This window comes from Magnolia sinica, chromosome 6 (assembly GCF_029962835.1).
Source record: "Magnolia sinica isolate HGM2019 chromosome 6, MsV1, whole genome shotgun sequence".
NCBI classification, from domain to species: domain Eukaryota; kingdom Viridiplantae; phylum Streptophyta; class Magnoliopsida; order Magnoliales; family Magnoliaceae; genus Magnolia; species Magnolia sinica.
In genome coordinates, this window is record NC_080578.1 from 101,014,413 (window position 1) to 101,032,900 (window position 18,488).

Sequence of the window (18,488 nt, forward strand, 5' to 3'; positions counted from 1 at the left end):
CCGTCGACAAGCAACTAGGCTGGATTGAACTTGAAAGGTTTGGGGCCCCAATCATCAATCGAGAAGGAGAGGAGGATGGGACAATGATCTGAGGTGATGATGTGAACAGTTACACGTTTCTGTTGTATTTTTTGCCTTTGGGTTCCTTTTAATATGATTCTTTCCCTTTCAAAAAAAAAAAATTTGCTGTTATATCCAAGGTATTCAATAACGGCAATGGCCTTGTAACACGTAACTGTTCACATCACTGCCGTTTACATAACCGTTTTTTAATACCTTGGTTAGATCACGCTTTTATTCAGCACTATTGAATATATTTTCTCATCAAGGAATCATATAGTGTCCCAAATGTCTAAAGTTGAGATTTTGTACCCATGGTGAACACAGTAGGTTCTTGCTTCTGTGTTGATGTTTTTAAATGGCAGCTTTTGCTCAAATTAGGCTTGGGTATGGTGTATGGAGGGATTGAGTGGGATGTTGGCATCTTGCACTCCATATCTTGTAAATTTACAGAAGTTAGTATGAATGTGGTTGCACTTCATATTTTCTTTTCAAAAGCTGGTATAAATGTGGTTGCTTAGGCCAAGTCGTTGAAGACCTTTGTAAATTGTTCTTATGATCTCTTTGATGCTTCTTGGAGCTCAGTCCTTATTGTATTGGGAGAAATGATCACAGATCATCATCTTTCTGTTTCTTTTCCTCCTTTTCACTTGGTGGCCATGGAGGTTCGGAAGAGGAGGTTGTGGACGGAAGTGATTGCCGCCGCGGCCGGGGGGGGGGGTGGGGGGCGCGGAATGACATTAGATTATGGGAAGATGTGTGGTGCGCAGATAGACCATTGAGAGCCATAGTTTCCAAGACCAGCTCGGTTGGCTACAGACAAGAAAATAACAGTGGCTTGCTGTTATTCGCAATGTGTAGATCATAGAGCGTGGTGACCTCCTTGTCTCAGCCTCTCAGGGCCTTACTGGAGGAGGAGGTAGATGACATCACTTGATTACTTAAGCATTTGCAGCATTACCACCAGATCTCACACAAGGACTCAATGATATGACATGCCAACCCATTGGGACTTTTTTTGGAGCAGTCCTACTTCATGATGCAATGGTCAGTATTAGAGACAGCTCGGAGCATGCTTATTTTCGTTATCGGTAATTCAGTGAAACCATATGAGCCAGTGTTTTCGCTCGATCAACAGGTTCCGAATCATATTTTGGCAGTATCAAGCTCATCCTGAGGTGGCGGCTTTCATATGGCTGGTGGGAAGACAGAGAATCCTCACCATAGATAACCTCCAAAAGAGATCTATGATTATACCGAATATCTGCGCTATGTGGATGAAAGACGAAGGGACAATTGATCATCTTCTTATTCACTGTTCTTTTGCATGTAAGGTATGGGAGGAATTCCTAAGGATTTTAATATCAGTTGTGTGATGCCGGAGACTGTTAAAGAAATGCTATGGGCATCGCATGGAGAAAGGATGGGAAAGGAGGAGAGAGCGATATGGTGTCTCGTTTTGTTGGTGGTGCTATGGAATATATGGGGGAAGAAGAATAGTTTTTGTTTTCAAAACAGAAAAGGAGCCATGGGGGTTCTATTAAGATCAAGAGGGAAGTAGCAGAGTTGGCTTCTGCTTTGCAGATTGTGGATATTTGTAAGCTTGAGTTCCTTTTTGGGATGTAAATTTAGGATTGTATTCTTTCTACCTTGGCATTTTCCTTGGTAGCTTTATTAATAAAAGATCAGTTAACCTTCCAAAAAAAAAAAAAACCCTTAAATCTCTCTCAAAAAATGTTCATATGCATATATACATTCACCATTAGGAGTAAATCATCTCTCCTAAATTTGCCAACATGAGTTACATGCAAGAAAATATAGACAAATCTACAACAACTTTCCTTTCCATTATCTAATGGAAAATTACTAATGAGCAATGACTATTGTAACCCTCTTGATGTTGAAGTTATCACTGTTAATGAGCAAGCACCTACTGTCTGGCCAGTTTCTAGGCCTTGCAAAGCTTCTTAGGCAAATACCTAGAATTTTAGGCAGGTGAGCCCACCTATCATACCAGAGACAACCTACATCTAGGCACAGCACCTCTATCGAGGTGTGACCAACACTAACTGAGCTTCTCATCATCTATAGTCAGTGCTCTTCTTGTAAGTTGTATCTCTACCTCTTATTTGATGCCACCTTAGAATTTCTTTTTGAAGTGTGAAGAATGTAGATGGTCCAACACAAATCTTTGTAATGATTAGGAAAGGAAGCGAAGGAAGCAGTAATGTCAAGTATGAAACATATGATTAATTGTATGATAGGTTAAGCACTGAAAAGGGAGAGATATCTACAAGCTTCTAAAATTGAGGGAGAGGAGATGTCAAAACATAAACTACATTAGATGCATAGTGACACTTAGAAGGTGTTGGCGAGAAGGAATGGGTTTGGGGAGAGATGGAGAGACTACTTTTGGACTGGAATGAAGATGCGGTTACAAATAGAATTAGAAGGGGCCTTAGACCTTGGGGGGGGGGGGGGCGGAGGGAGGTGTTAATGTAAGTAGAAATACTTTTAGTATGGATGATAGAAATGCTAGATGAGTGGAGGATAAGCATTCTGCTACCTATTTACAAGAACTAAAGAGATGCATAAGTTGCACCAACTATATGGGGATCAAACTTATGAGTTGTGTTATGAGCTCTAGGAACAAGACTACAACAATAAACATGGATGTAAGAAATCAATTCGGCTTCATGTTAGGAAGATCAATGATGGATTGAAAGCCCATTTTTCTACATGGGCAATTGGTTGAATAGAAGAGAGAAAATAGAAGAATCTACCCATGGTTTTTATAGATTTGGAGAAGCATAGGATAGTGTACAAATGGATGGGTGATTAGTAAACGCCCAGGAGGATTTACTGATATCATTAAAGACTTGCATGAGGGTACTGTTGCAAGAGTGAGAATGGCCTCTGTGAGAATAATGAGTTCTGGTAGTGGTGGGTCTTCATTATGTGGTTATTAAGTGCATATTTTTTTGCACTTGTTATAGATGGATTACCACCAGTATTTAGGATGAGGTCCCTTGGTGTATGTTTTCTTGGATGACATGGTGTTGGTCTGCAAGACTAGAGAGGGACGAATGTTGATAGAGTTTTGGAGGAAAGCTCTAGAGTCTAGCAGTTTAAAAACTAATAGAAGCAAGAGTATTTGGAATGCAACTTTAGTACAAATAGTTGTAAGAGGGTGGCTTTAGTTAATATAGTGGTCAAGAGGTTCCTCAGACTGATTTGTTTCATTTCGTTGGCTTAATTATTCAAAAGGATGGGGAGGTTGATAAGGATGTTTTCAATATAATTAGAGCTAGGTTGATGAAGTGGAAATGTGCCTCTAAAGTGTTGTGTGATTGCTAGATGCCCAGACAACCTAAGGAGATCTTATGTAACAACCATCTGTCCTGCTATGCTATATGGGGCGAAGTGTTTGGCAGCTAGAAGGTAAGACATGCAGGGTTTGACTAAGGTAGAGATAAAGATGTTGAGATGGATCTGTGGCAAGACTAGAAGGACAGAACTAAGAGTGAGGTCATCCAAAGCAACCTAGTGGTAATCCCTATAAGAAAAAATGGATAGTTGATTGAGATGGTTTGGTCGTGCGGTATTGAAGGCTAGAGATGGATCTGGCAAAGAGTCAAACAGATTATGGTTGGAGGGCCTGAAAAGAGGATGAGATGAAGATCTGAACTGGCTTGTTGATGTAGTGAGAAGGCATTGGAAGGCTTGTTCACTTAGTATAGTGTCTTCGATAGGAATGATTGGCGAAATAAGATTGTAAAGTTGATTCCAATAGCTGGGACGAGGCCATGATTATGATGATTAGGAAATGGCTAAACATGTCACCTCACGAAAGGGTTGGAACATTTTCTTTCCAATGAGCATTGAGGGAAGATGGGGGATCAAAGTTTTAACTTACAAGATTTTATTAAGAGAAAGATATTGTCATACAAGTATTGTCACATCATCACGATACACTTTCTGAGGGTTCGTTAAAACCTTTAGAACCAAATGGGCTTGCATATGTCTCCTAACATCTTATATTCGTCTCTAACAAGATCTCTAGCAAGGTGTTCCAAAACAGTAACAGTGGCCGTAACGGCCACCACCGTTACCATTATGATACGGGCCGTTACGGCCCCCGTTTCGGCCATTATGCCCCTTTTCTTTATTTTTTTGGAAAAAAAAGTGTTACAGGACCGTTACGGGGCCGTTACAAGGCCTTTACAGCCTGTTTTTTATGTAACGGCCGTTTTGACCCCGTAACGCGTAACGGTTATGACTGTTACCATTATGTAATGACCGTTACAGCTGTTACGTAACTGATTTTGAATACCTTGATCTCTAGGGCAATAAATGGGCCAAGCCCAGGTTGGTTTTGGCTGGATCTTGAATTGTTTGGGTTAGGCCTGTTTGATGAGCCCTGTTCAAAATTTGGATTTTGCCTTAAGCAGCCCCTTGTCCATTGACAAATGACAATCCTAGAATTCTCTCAAAGATCAGCTGACTTAGTTTATTGAGGCGCTATTCGGTTTGATTTGAACTCCAATCCCCCTGCCCTAATAGCACTTTCTACCACTATACAGAACTAGAGGGAATGACCCCTCCAATAGCGTTTTCTATTGAATATTTAAACAAATCATCCACCCATACTGGGAAAGTATTCTATATACCTGAGAAACAATAGATCTTTGAGTTTTTATATTTATTTCTTTTGTCGATTCAATTGATCTTTCAATTATTTCAGTAACCTTTAAGAAAGTTTCTTCCAACCTGTTAGAGACCTGCTCTCCAACTCACCCCAGCGTTGCAAAATCACCATAGAAACCAAGCATTTTATGAGAATGGGCAAAAGTCCCAACCATAGGCCCTCATCGAGAGTTGTAAACATCGGTAGAACCAGCACCATGTCAAACAATATAAAACAAGGTGTTGAATAATGATACACCACAGCAACTTTGCTAGCTTTGATAGCGATGCAGTTCAATTGGGTCGTGAATAATTTTTCTTTGGTATTTAGTGAAAATCGTGATTTCAGGTGTCATAGGCTTGATGTGTTTGCATGTTCACGTTCTGGTCACCTTTTTATTGGACTGATTGAGTGGTGAATAAAAAAGATACTTCTTGCATTGGTTATTTCTGAACTATATGACTTGGGTTCATGGTGTCTGATTATGTACTTGTACTAGTCAAATATTATCTCATATCTGTATGTACCAACTGAATCATGAATTCTATATGCTTAACATCACCAATGGCTCAATTCATCATTCTGTAAGTACCTTCTCAACCACAACATTGCCCTCCCATTCAGAATTATGTCTACTGAATCCCTCTTTACTTGTTGTGGCCTAACCAACATAAGAAATTAGATGACTGTTCTAAAGTTGATTTGCCATTCAAAAAAGAAAATGTTCTAAAGTTGAGTCATAAAATCAACCATACCAAGTTTTTCTTAATCCATTATTGTAGCCTTGTCCCATCTATTTGGGGTCTGCTTTATGAATCTTGTTTCACCAATCAATCCTACCAAAGGCCCTATCCTCATCATGTGAACAACCTTCATAATCCTTGTCACCACATTGATCAAAGTCCTTCAAGGTCTTCCTTTTATCCTTTTTCAGGCCCTTCATCCCTAATCAACACCTCTACTTTTTCAAGCCTTCTCTAGTCTATTGCATTTGCACATGACCAAACTATCTCGATTTGCTCTCCATCATATTATCTCTTATCAAGACTACTAGGATACTACCTTTGGACAATTTCATTCTTATTGCTATTCTTCCCAATCTTCCTGCACATTCATCTCAACGTCCTTTTCTGTACAACATTCAAACCTTTGCTCATGCTTCCTTCTAATTGTCAACACTGTGTTGTATGGCATGGTCAATCTGATAGTTGTCTTGTACAATTTTCACTCGGGTAATTTCTGAGCATTATCTCGTCATACTTTTCCTAATGCCCTACCTAAACTCTACCCTATTCTAGTGATTGCGCCCAAAGCTATAGACCTTATAACCTTGCCAACCATTCTAGCATCGAATATCTTTTAGACAACCATTTTTTCCTTACAAAACCTTACACGTTGGCTTTTTTATCCTTCCAAAGTCCTTGCCTATTAAACTTATGGATATGGAGTCATGAAGTAGGTAGACATCCTAACTAGGGGCAAGCCTTGATTAGCATGCTTCTACCTCCAAGACAGATACAACCATTATTTGGAGTATCCTTGATATTATCGAAATACTCCCATTATTATCCGTATCTCCAGCTTGACAATGCCGACAACACTAGTAGTATAAAAAATTCCAAGTGTTGGCGATGTATCGCTAAGTATCAATGTATCACCAATGTATTGCCAATATTTTCAACCATGTAAATTCCAAGTGTTGCTTCTATTGCCAATAGTTTCAACTACATAAATTGCAGGTGTCGCTTGTATCGCCTGTTTATCGGTGATATTTCGATAATATTACCAATGTATTGATATCACAAAAATTTGTGTATTAAAAAATTTTCATTTTGATTTTTTTTAATGGGTGCATGGTTGTATATAGTGTTCAAATTGTCAAACATAATATATCGTTATCGCAACATGGGGAATATTGAGACCGCGGTCTTTCATTTCCTCTCCAGTTGTCGAAGATTTCTTGGCAAAATATCATGTGTTGTTGATATTCTGAAAGATTAATGGATGTTTGGTTGGAAGGTTGCATGGTTGGATGGATAGATGGGATTGATCGGATGGTTGGGCTGATTTCTTACGATAGTGCATGCATTTAGGCTCCCGTTAAATGGAAACTTATTATATATGATATGCATTCTTTTTGCAATTTTTTAATTCCTAAATATGCCAATGTGTGTATTTTAGCCTCTCTTGAAGTTTCACTTAAAAATTGCACCGTTTTCCCCACGTTACCCAAATGCTTCCCCGCATTTATGGTTATCGGAGCTATTATCAGCAATATCGATATTGTTTCCATATCCCCGGCCAGCGAAACTTGTAGGCTATAGCGATATTGATGCTTCAAACACTGGATACAACAACTCTTCAAAGTGGAAAACCCCTTTTAATTGTATCCATCAACAAATGTACCAGGCCGTCATACAATTAAAAAATAAAGACGAAACAACGAGGAAACATGTATAAGTCAATTACAATGAACCTTTATGTTTTTCAACTTGCTTTAGAGAGGAAGATGTGGTTCGGGTCCAATACGTCATTGCTAAGAGGGTGCAGAAGCTAGTCTTATCTGTAGTCAAACAACCGCTTAAGGATGGAGTCTATATTTTGGAAGTGGTTGATAGCCTAAGGGATTCGTTGTTTGGAGCCTCTAAAATCTCAATTGCAAGAATATCGCCATCAATCTTCCTCTTGTTTAGGACCTGGGAGGAGATGCCTGCATTTTCTTCAGATTACTCTCTACATAGGAGGTTGTCTTTAGACAAAGTTGAAATGCACTCCCTGACATTGCAACTATTAGGGGAACATATTTTAGATTTTTTTGGTATCCCAATCCATGCTTGTAGTCAATCTGTCATTATTGAGATCATTTCTTGATTTGGGAAGGTTATCAAGATTGACAAGATGTTCGTGGAGAAATCTTTCTTCATGTTTGCAAGAGCCAAGGTGGTCCTTGATAGAGCGGAATGGCCAGGATTCATGTAGACGACCCCAAGTAATTGGGATAAGGCTTGGATTATGTTCGCAAGAGCCAAGGTGTTAGTTAGACAGGAGGTGGTGATGTGGAAGATTGTGGAGCTTTATTGTGTATTTTTTTGGAACCTCTGTTCTTCATTAGAACTAATACATGTATCCTATGGATTTTCTAACGAGATTGGACCCAATTTTGACCCTTTTTCCTCAGCGGAGTGCACCAAAATCAATTGGTTGAGAGGGGATGGTAATAATACTTTGGTAATGGCGACATGAGGTAGTTGCAATGAGAAAGGTGTTGACGTGGTTCGTGTTGAGAGCGGTTTGGCTATTGGGTGCTCCTGTGGCACAAAGGGGAGCCGTGATGACATGGACAATAGAATGACGTGTATTTTGAGATGCTAGCTTGACCCAACGGAGGATCTATGAGGTGGAGTAATGCAGGGGCATTTTCACACTAGGCTCGAGTAAGGTGGCATGTGGGATGCGAGGGCACACTCGGGGTGGGTGGCCCGTGTGAGGCGGAACCCATGTGATGTGGGGCTCACGAAGGGGGTTCGGCCAATGACCTAACCATGGGATGTGGGGCCTGGGCTATGAGATAAAGGGATTGATTCACCACGCTCTATCAGTTCGAGCTTTTAGAGCAAATGGTTAGTTGTCCCGCGTCAAAGTGGTATCAGAGCAGGAGGTCTCGTGTTCGAGACTCCTCACCAGGGGTGATTAATGCGGGAGAATTTTCACACTGAGCTCGAGTGGGATGGCTTTTGGGATGTGGGAGCACACTCAAGGTGGGCAACCCGTGTGGGGCAGAACTCATGTGATGTGGGGCCCACTATGGGGGTTCGGTCGAGGACCTAACCATGGGATGTAGGGCGTGGGTTACGACATAAAGGAATTGATTTGTCACGCTCTATCGGTTCAAGCTTTTAGAACAAGCGGTTAGTTGTCCTATGTCATGGAGTGGATCACATGGAGTATGCAATTGAGGTGGAGACCCAATTTCATCTACCTTCAAATTCGTTTGAGTCGATAAGAGTTCAACATCAATTGTGGATTGTCTTGAATAGCCATTCAGGATAGATGGTTGTCTCTAGTTGAAAAGGGTCTAAGAAGGCAATTGATGTGATGGGGTGGTCTAAAATAACAGTTGCTACTTCAAATCATTGGAACAAGTGTCTCAATGAGGGCGTTTCATACCCCGAACTGGCATAAGTTGGGGGCATATGTAACACTAAGAGGGCTCTTGAATTTTCATCAATAGAGGAATTAATGTCCTGAGAAGACATTGCCTTGTGTGGAGGGAAAAACCATCCTTTCCCTATCCAACCTAGATTTTACATCATTTTGGGTACCCCTCCCGCTAATCTCTTCAACTTAGGGGTAACGAGCAACTTATTGGACTTTGTTCCGGGAGTCTAGCCCATTCTATGCTTTTGACGATTCCCTATCTGGTGATCGTCTTGCCCAGGTGCTTGTTTAAGATGGTGCGTTCATCAATATCCGTCTCGTCTGAGATGTGGTGGCCCCAGGAGCTCTCATCGATGTTGATATGCATGTGGGGTGTGTTGGAGTTTTCTATGTCAGTTGAGATCTAGAATTGCAATGGTCATTTGGGTAGCAAGTATGTCTTTGCAGAGGAGTATGGTGATAGGAGCTTACGGTGTGAGGTGGGGGTTGCTAGGCATTCTAGTGGATCATTGTTCTTGCATTCGGTCCAGTTTGGGTGCAGAACTCCAAAGCAGAAGCAACATTTGTCTCCGTGGTTGGCTCGATTCCTTCACTGTGAGGGGCTAACACCTGATAGGCCAAAAGGAAGCTGAAAAATCTAGCAAAGATGATCGAAGTGGGTATTAGAAGGGGAGGAGGAAAATTTCAAGATTATCCTGTGTTGTATTGAAGCGGTAAAAATTCAGCATGTGAATGGATGTTCTAAATTGCCAGTTAGGAAGTTAAAGGGTGTGTGAGCTTCAGAATTTGAAATTGTCCATCAACTACAATAATCGTCCACAAGAAAGGATTGTGCTGGGGATGGGAAAAACCTAGCTGTTGTTCTGCGAATGAAGATTCTGACATAGAACATAAGGATGTGATGTAAAGAGTATAGCAATTAAGGAGCTTATTCAATCGAACTATGAGATGTGGTTGCGATTCAAGAAGCAAAGAAAGAGTTGTCATATGTCTGATATCAAGGAGATCTATTGGAGCTCAAATTTTGAGTGGGAAAGCATAAAGGTTGAGGCAGGTTTGATGAGATTCTCATGTCTGGTATTCATCCTCCCTTACTAAGAGGTCCTCTATTATAGGGATGCGGTTCCTCCACATTTTGTTTCAGTTGGTGGTTGGAGGGGATTCATGGGGTCATGGGGTCTTTCATTGATTTATGCTTTTATGTTCCAAATGACTTGAGAAGAGCTTGGGGAAACTTTAGGTTTGTGGGAAATGCCGTGGTGGGTGGATTTTTCAGGTTTATTTTTTGTTTTATTTTATTATTTTTTTAGGGGATACTTAATGCTTAGTTGCAGGATCCTTCTAGCTAGGTGCTGCTCCCACTCCTGATACCCACCTATACTTGTTTACATTTTGAAAGAGACACTTCCCCACTCCAGCTTCCCACCTACTTGTTTGCATTTTAAAAGAGATGCTTCCCTGCTCTTGCACCCTAATTTGTTGCCTCTTCGCTTCACACTTCATACTATAGCTTAACGTCATTCTTTTTGTGCATGGTACGTTGGGGAGCTCGAGTATCACTTCTAGTATGAGAGGCTTCAGTGAATTTGTGGATAGATGGACCCTAATCGATCTCCCCTTACAAGGATCCAGATACACTTGGTCTGATGAGCAGGTGGATCGAGTGATGTGTAAATTAGACTGGTTTCTATTTTGGCTTCTTTGGAGGAAGCGTTATGAAAAGTTTGGTCGAAAGGCTCTGCTGAAGAGAGTTTCTGATCAGAAGATCATTCTTCCGTTAGCAGCCTTTAATTAGTGGGGCCCTAGATCCTTTCATTTCGAGTTGATGTAGCTATAACATTTGGGCTGTGGCTTTGACTGAAGAAAGGTGACGGTCTTTCAATGTCTTTTTGAGTGCCAATTTCTGTTTTAACTTGAAGCTAAATTCCCCTCGAAGGTAAGTTGAGTCTAGAATATAGAGATTTCCAATAACATCAAAACCTCATAGTACTGTCTGAGAGCCTGCTGATTTAGAAAGATAAAGGAAGAGGTCAGTGGTTCTTTGTCTCTTGCAAATGTAAGCGGCGGCTAGGATCAAAGCAATCCAAAAAAAACTTTTTTTTTTGTGGAATGATTGGTAAGGAGCTCGGAAATATCAGTTGGTGGCTTGGGAAGAGGTGTGCTAACCCATTAGGAGCAGGGGTCTGGGCCTTGCTAGGTAAATGGTGGAAGATGGGGAATGAGGAGTGTCCGTGCTTTTAGTTACGAGGTTAAGGATGCCTCGAGCAACCACATTTCTCCAATTTGACAAGCAATTTGTTGGGAAAAGGATTTTTGTGCATCCTTCTTCCGGTTCAAAGGGGGTTCAGGTGCTAGCATCCGATTTTGGGAAGATCTATGGTGTGACGATATCCTCCTCTTAGAAAAATTCCTTTCTTTTTATCAGATGGCTACTAAAAGGGTGATGGTGAATTGGGTTTTCCAGAGGATTGGGAGGAAAGTCCTTTTGTCCTTCACCGCAATCTGAATGAATAGAAAATTTCCTCTTTTGCTAGGCTGATGGACACTCTTCAGCCATTTTACCTCCCCCATCTCTGGCTCTAATCGTAGAATACGGTCATTAGAACCAGATGTGTTGTGCACAGTTAAGCCTTTGGCGTACTCCTGGATTGCGAGCATGTGCCTGCTGTGCCAATCATGAGCTGATGTGTCTATTCAATGGATTGGATATCGTGCACACATCACGTGGGATGAGTTCTCAAAGGGTTCTCACCGGTTCTCATTAGAACCAGATCGTAGGAGAAAATCTCTCTCTCTCTCTCTCTCTCTCTCTCTCTCTATATATATATATATATATATATATATATATATATATATCATAGGCTAAATACAATACAACAGGAAAAGGACAATATGCCCTTGCATCAAATAATGTAAAAGATAAAATGACCAACAAGCCATCGTACAATGCATAAAATCTATCATTACTTTCTAAAATCTTAAAGAGAAATGCTCTCAGAGCACAAGTAATACCACTCCTAGTTGCATCAGGTAACCTGGACAGATCAACATATCGATCTAAATTATTCGTTCAGTCTAGAACATATTTCAAGGGCTACCATGCGAAAGTAAGACTGACAGGACAAACAAGTCAATCCCAGATCCGGCCCTATTTTTTTACCATTCTTTTTCCAACCGATGGATGGAGTGGTTAGGATTGCCTAACAGAAGCAGTTTGTTAGAATCATAAGCAATCGATGATGGGAACTATCAAGTAGATGGATCCAATTGTTGGTTTTACCTATTTTATACAAATGATCTTGACCATCCATATTGACAGATAAAATCAGTTGTGATATTTGCATGGTAGCCCATGAATGTGTATGATACCTAATGAACAGTCTAAATCAATCAATTGGACTGTTGAAGTGTCCCAATGCAGCTAGGGCCACTATAACTTATAGTGCTCTGAGAGCACTGAAACATCTCCAAACTTTAATATTCTAAATCTCCCGACAAGATGATAAGCTACTACAATGAATATTACACATCTCGATCAACAGTAGTAAAACACTTTCAGTACTTCATTTTATCTAATATTGACAAAAGTATCGTATTCCTTTTCAGTTCCTCTTTGAAGCCGCAACTGCTCATTGTGTTGAGCTCGCAACCGACCGCCATGGATGCTGTGTACTGCAGAAGTGCCTCCAGCATTCAGATGGCGAACCGAAGCACCTTTTGATGTCTGAGATTACTTCTAATGCTCTTGCCTTATCTCAGGATCCATATGGGTACTGTTATCTTCCCTTTGCCATTATTTTAACTAGGGTTATTATTTATTGTTGGGTCCTGATACATCTAACACACCCATTCTGTGCAAGTGGGGTCCATGGTTCAGCAATCCAGACTGTTCATCTAATAGATCCCAATTGGGGATGCCCTGCTAATCTTCCAGATTGGAAGATCCTAGCCCTCAATCACTGCCCTACGTACACATGATTGATGAAAAAGGTAGAATATTGGACGGTTTGGCACTTCCAATCTGGATGACTTTTGCATAATTCTTTATCCAAAGTGGGGCCGATCACATCAATCTTCTGGATCACTGACCCATGGTCCCCACTTCTACGAAACAGGCAAATCAAGGCCCGCTAATTCCTTTTAGATTCTCTTATATCCCACCCATACTCGTGGATGACTAGATGTAGTAAACACGTGCTCTTAATATGAAGGTATCTCTTTTTTCCTATACTAGAAAATCAAGAATGGAATTTAATATTAACTGCATTCTTTTTTCTTTCTTTCCTTCTTTTTTTTCTTTGCCTTGTTGGAACTTGAAGGTTGTGAAATGCTTAAATAGGCTGTGTTTTGCAGGAATTACGTAGTGCAATATATCATTGATCAAGGGATTCCATGGGCCACGGCGAATGTGCTGGACCAACTGGAGGGTAGCTTTGGGTATCTCTCCATGCAGAAATATAGCAGCAATGTGGTCGAGAAATGCCTGAAATCTGCTGGAGAGGAACGGCTCACTCGTATCATTCACGAACTCATTAATAATTCTCGGCTAGGACAAATCTTGCAGGACCCATACGGCAACTACGTTGTTCAGTCAGCACTTGCTGAATCCAAGGTCCAATTCCTCTTCCCAATAGAAATGTGATGGCTACTTGTGAGAGTAAATTCTAGATCCTACTCGCCCTGCATGTGCCTAACACAGAATGCGTACGAGATACAGGCTGTTCATCAGGTCGGACACACCATGGATGTGCTGTGGCCTGAAAAATCAGTCAGGGTCCCAGCAAAAGGTGGGCCGCACAAGTACGGAAAAAAAATGAGGTTTAAAAAAAATTAACCAGCATTCCACATTCTTAGCATACACATGACCCAACTTTTTTACTGGACTTGCCTGATTTTGGAGCCATGCCGCCAGTGTGGCCCACCTAATGAATGACCCAGATCTCATACTGCTACATTGGCACGCCAAGGGAGAGTAGGATTTTAATACTCATAGCAGTGCTGTTCCTTCCGGTCCATCCACTTCCGTAATGTCATTATATGGTTATCTTTGCTTCTTTTCTTCGTCATCATCGTCATCTTCTTCTTCTTCTTCTTTTTTCCTTTCTTTCTTGATTGTAACCTTGTCACTATTCTACTGTGGAGCAGGGTGCTATTCATGCGGCTTTTGTGGAGGCCATCAGGCCCCATGTTCCAGCACTCCGGAGCAGCCCTTATGGGAAGAAAGTCCTTTCAAGCCACAGCCTGAAGAAGTAATTTATGCTGTTTCAGGAAGTTCTGCAAGCGGGTAATCACTTTTCCTTCTTTTTTTCCCCAAATGATCGTTTAGGCATACACCATTTTCTTGGCAAGTGCAGATAAAATATCCATAACATATCGAATTTTGGCAGTTTCCAAAGGATCATGTAGACTTTGTAATAAGTAGAGAAGCATTGGTTTCTGTTTTTGGGACATGGGTTTTCAAGTTTGGCGGATGGATGGATCTCGAGAAGGTCAGCTGCGTTGTACAGCCATCTGAAAAGTTCTCTCCGAATTTTTTTTCTTCGTTTTTTGCGTTTCTTTCTCGTACATCAATATGGCTACATGTAGCTTGAAAGGCAATTTTGCGCAAGGCCGGGACTCACTAGTAAACTGTAGAGGTAATTAGGAATAAAGGAGATTGTGGGGAAGATGTAGAGTGCTTAAAAGATTACCAGTGACTAAGCTTTGAAGGATGTGGAAAGGTTGGATGGCTTTTATAAGTTATTGTCATGCCAAAATCCCTTTTGGTTTATTAACTTGTATACCATGTCTATATATATTTTTTGTGTTTCTCTTTATTTAAAATGGAAAGACGCACCATGTTCATATCATATGGTTCTATCTATTTAAGATGGCAAGAATTTCTGGTTAATCTGTACTGTTTACATTTTCTGGTTCTCTCTCTTCAATTTTGAGTTTCTGTTGTATTGGTGTTTGGTTGTCCCCAGAGAGGAAGTCATACAGAAGAATTACATGATCCTTCAAATATATAAATTCTATAGTTTATAAACCCATGACACAATGTCTCCTCCTGCCCCCCAAGTCACTGTCGACTCGGCAAATCAGACCGGTACACCCCTCAACTAGGCTTGAGTCGGACCTTGACTGGAAACTGAACTAATCAACCTGTGCTGCAGAGTCTAAAATCCATGCTAAACACATGACTGGGTTGGATCAGTTTGTATTTGGGTCCAATTTCAATATCATGCTTAAGAAATCACGTTTTTAAATAACAGTATCAGCCTAGCACAAAAATTAGAAGATTCTGAAAATATCTCAGGAAAATAGGAAAATGTGAAATAAGTCCTTTTTTAATTTTTTAACATGTTGTCAGTGTGTATCAAACCTTTCTTTGATAAGAATGTTGTCTTTTGGCTTGATCTGCTAGAAGTCAAACAATTTTATTTATTTTTTAACATTGAAATATTTATTAATGAGCGGCCTAGCCAAAATTTACAAATATATACAAAACACCGACAACATTAGAACTCAGGCCAACTTTCAGGGAACTTCTCAACTGCCTTAGACACAATCCCCCATTCCATTACATTGGATTTAGCCCTATTAAATACTTCTGAAACCCACCCCACTTGATTCTATTCCTTTCTAACCATAATACCCAAATCCCTGCAAGCAAACACAATTGCAAACGACACCGTGCCACATGAATAAAAGCTGAGCGATGGAAACCGTTGATACCCATGCTATATCGAACAACTTGAAAACACCTTCCCATAGAACTCTTGCAAAAGAGCAATGAATAAATAAATGATCTATTGATTCTACATCTTGGAGGCACATCAAATAGATATTCGAAAGAATTCTCTTTTGAAGATTATCCACTGTTAGTCCTTCGTTGCAACCCATTAACCATTGCCAAAGCAGCAACCTTTTGCAGAGCCCCATATCGCCAAACATAAGTAGCCTTGACTAATTCCATCACTAATTCTGCTGCCACTAAGCTTCTTGAAGAAAGATTTAACTGAGAATTTCCTTATCATTCCTCCAAACCAACGAATCCGGCTCACTTAACACTGGATGAACCTTGGAGAGCAACTTTTGCAAATTAATGAACTCCTCAACCTCATCATCGTCTAAATTCCTTCTAAATTATGGGGACCAAACAAATTCCTGACCTTGCATACTAAAACAATTTGCCACCCATACATTTGCCTCTACTGATAATCTTGCTAACCTAGGGGAAACCTCACATAATTTCTGTTCTCCCACCCATATATCCTCTCAAAACCTTACCTTTAGCCCATTTCCTCATGATAAGCCTATCCCTTCCCAAACCTTACCTTTTAATGATGCCACTGATTTCCAAACAAACAAGGACTTGTACAAAGATGAGGCCCAGGTGGTCCATCCCACTTCTTCAATCCCATATTTCCTATCCACCATCTCCCTCCAGGCCTCCATAAACTACCCTCTTCAACCAAATAAGCCCCCATTGATCACAAATCAAACGTTATTTTAAGCAAATTGGGCATCATTCAGCATAAAATGAGTTTTTAAGCTTCCTCTCCCTTCCATAAACTACCCTCTTCAACTAAATAAGCCCTAGTTGATCACAAATCAAACATTATTTTAAGCAATTCAGGCATCATTCAGCATAAAATTAGTTTTTAAGCTTCCTCTATGATTAAAATCAATGACTGAAAAACTCAGTGAGAAACTTAGAGAAATTTTTCAATTTTTTTTTTCCCTTCTAAATGGGCGCTTTCTGGTTGTATCTAGCTTGTGTTGCCCATATCAGCCCCATATTAGTGGTGGTATGGGATGCATCCAGCAATGTGTAGTGGACCTGTTCACCCCTGTATTACCTAATGGGGGTGGCCAATATGGTTATGATTTGACTTTCTTTCACTGTACAAACATTCAGGCAGGCATCACAAAAAGACATGGGTGTATCACTGCTATGCGTCCCATAAAAAAATTTACAAGAAAAACATAGCCTCAGAAAAATGGCCTCTCTACAAATGATAAATACTACCCTAACCCACACAAGCATCTTCCCTTGGGGCAGCAAATTACTGCTAAAGGCCCAACAGCAGAGAATTCCAAACTTTTTCAGACCAGCAAAAGACTACTCCCCTAGACTTGCACATGCTGCGGAATACCTGACAATCAGGCCACCCCTGCACATGAAACAGCAAAAACACCCTACCAAATTGCACCAGACTAATATCTGCCTCCCCAAATGCAGCTGCCACAACACCAGCTCTAACCCTTATGGCTGTTACTGTCATATCATAACCAATTTTTAAAACCATGCTAATGGCATGGCCAATATGGTTATGGTGCACAGTATATCATAACTGATTTTCAAAACCATGTTAAGAAATAATTCAAAGATGTACCATGGTTTCTTTTTGTGATACTCTCTGTTTAGGGCGTGTTTGGATTGATCACACCCAACTGTAATATAAAATGTAATGATTACAAATTACAATACCTGTCACGTGAAAATCAGGTAATTTGACTGATGATTTCCATGTTTGGACAAGTATAGTAAACTTACAATGATGATACTTTTATTGTAATTGCAAATTAATAAGAAAAATGTTAAATCACTGTGGTAAAACGTACTGGTGTATGTGTTTGGATAGGGAATTTCCACCACAATACCTGTCTTGTATTCCACTTGCATTTGACTGCCGAACTACGTGTATAAACAAACATTGTAAAACTGTAATGATGACACATTCACATAAAATATCTGTTAGGATGAGTGCATTTCTAGGGCTCAATTGTCATTAGTTAGCATTTCTCCGGTCTGTTTTTCCTTTTGTGCGGCAATGTTCTCTTCCAATTTTTATTTGGAAACTCCAAGTCCCACAACCTCTTTCCGGCCTATCGTGCTATTGTGCAAAATACGTTTATATGATTTTAATGAAATGCATTTTTTTAATGTAATGCCTGTTTGTGCCTGTATGTATACGTCAAATTGCACTATGGGTGTGTTACAAGGATTACACTGCCGTAATGGGCAAAAAGATGGGCTAGTTAATCACAGATTATCCAACAAAAGATACAGAGTACAAGAGGGCTTTTCTCATATAATTTTCTTTAAATGGTTTCTATAATATTTAATTTTTCTTAATGGTATTTTTAAAATTTTCACTTACCTGTATGTAGAGAGGAGGAACAGAGAGACCAGAGAAAGTAGGCAGCCGGAGAATCATGGGTAGAGAGTAGGTGCTGGAGGACTTTTTGAAGTGACAAAAAGTATGCGGATTGCCTACAACCCTGCATTCGGAAGCTATATGGGGCCCACCATGATGTCTCAGCTCATTTTAGGACATCAGCCCAAAATTGAGGTGGATGCAAAACTCTAAGCGGGACATATGACAGGAAAATTTAGGGAGGGAAATGCCTACCATTGAAACCTTCTGAGTCCACCTTGATGTTTATATGTCATCCAAACTATTCATAAGGTCATTCCCACAAGGATGAACTGGAAACACATTGGGGAGGGAAATGCCTACCATTGAAACCTTCTCGGCTCCACTTTGATGTTTATATGTCATCCCTGATACAAAACTTCTGTGGCCCCACGAAT

General features: G+C 40.3%; 1 protein-coding gene across 6 annotated transcripts in view; it reads left to right on the plus strand.

Moving 5' to 3' along the window:
• LOC131249287 (uncharacterized) overlaps nt 1-18,198 on the plus strand; it is a 36,537-nt gene extending 18,339 nt beyond the window's left edge. For 3 of the 6 annotated variants that reach the window (XM_058249942.1, XM_058249941.1, XM_058249943.1), the window contains 4 exons: nt 12,512-12,675; nt 13,259-13,517; nt 14,051-14,189; nt 14,293-14,795. In XM_058249942.1, coding sequence (XP_058105925.1) covers nt 12,512-12,675; nt 13,259-13,517; nt 14,051-14,158 — 531 coding nt within the window. In that variant the 3' untranslated portion in view covers nt 14,159-14,189; nt 14,293-14,795. Of the gene's footprint in view, nt 1-12,511; nt 12,676-13,258; nt 13,518-14,050; nt 14,796-18,064 lie in introns of those variants that run through there. The other 3 variants (XM_058249946.1, XM_058249945.1, XM_058249944.1) reach the window with 3 other exon arrangements.
• The last annotated feature ends 290 nt before the right edge of the window (nt 18,199-18,488 follow it).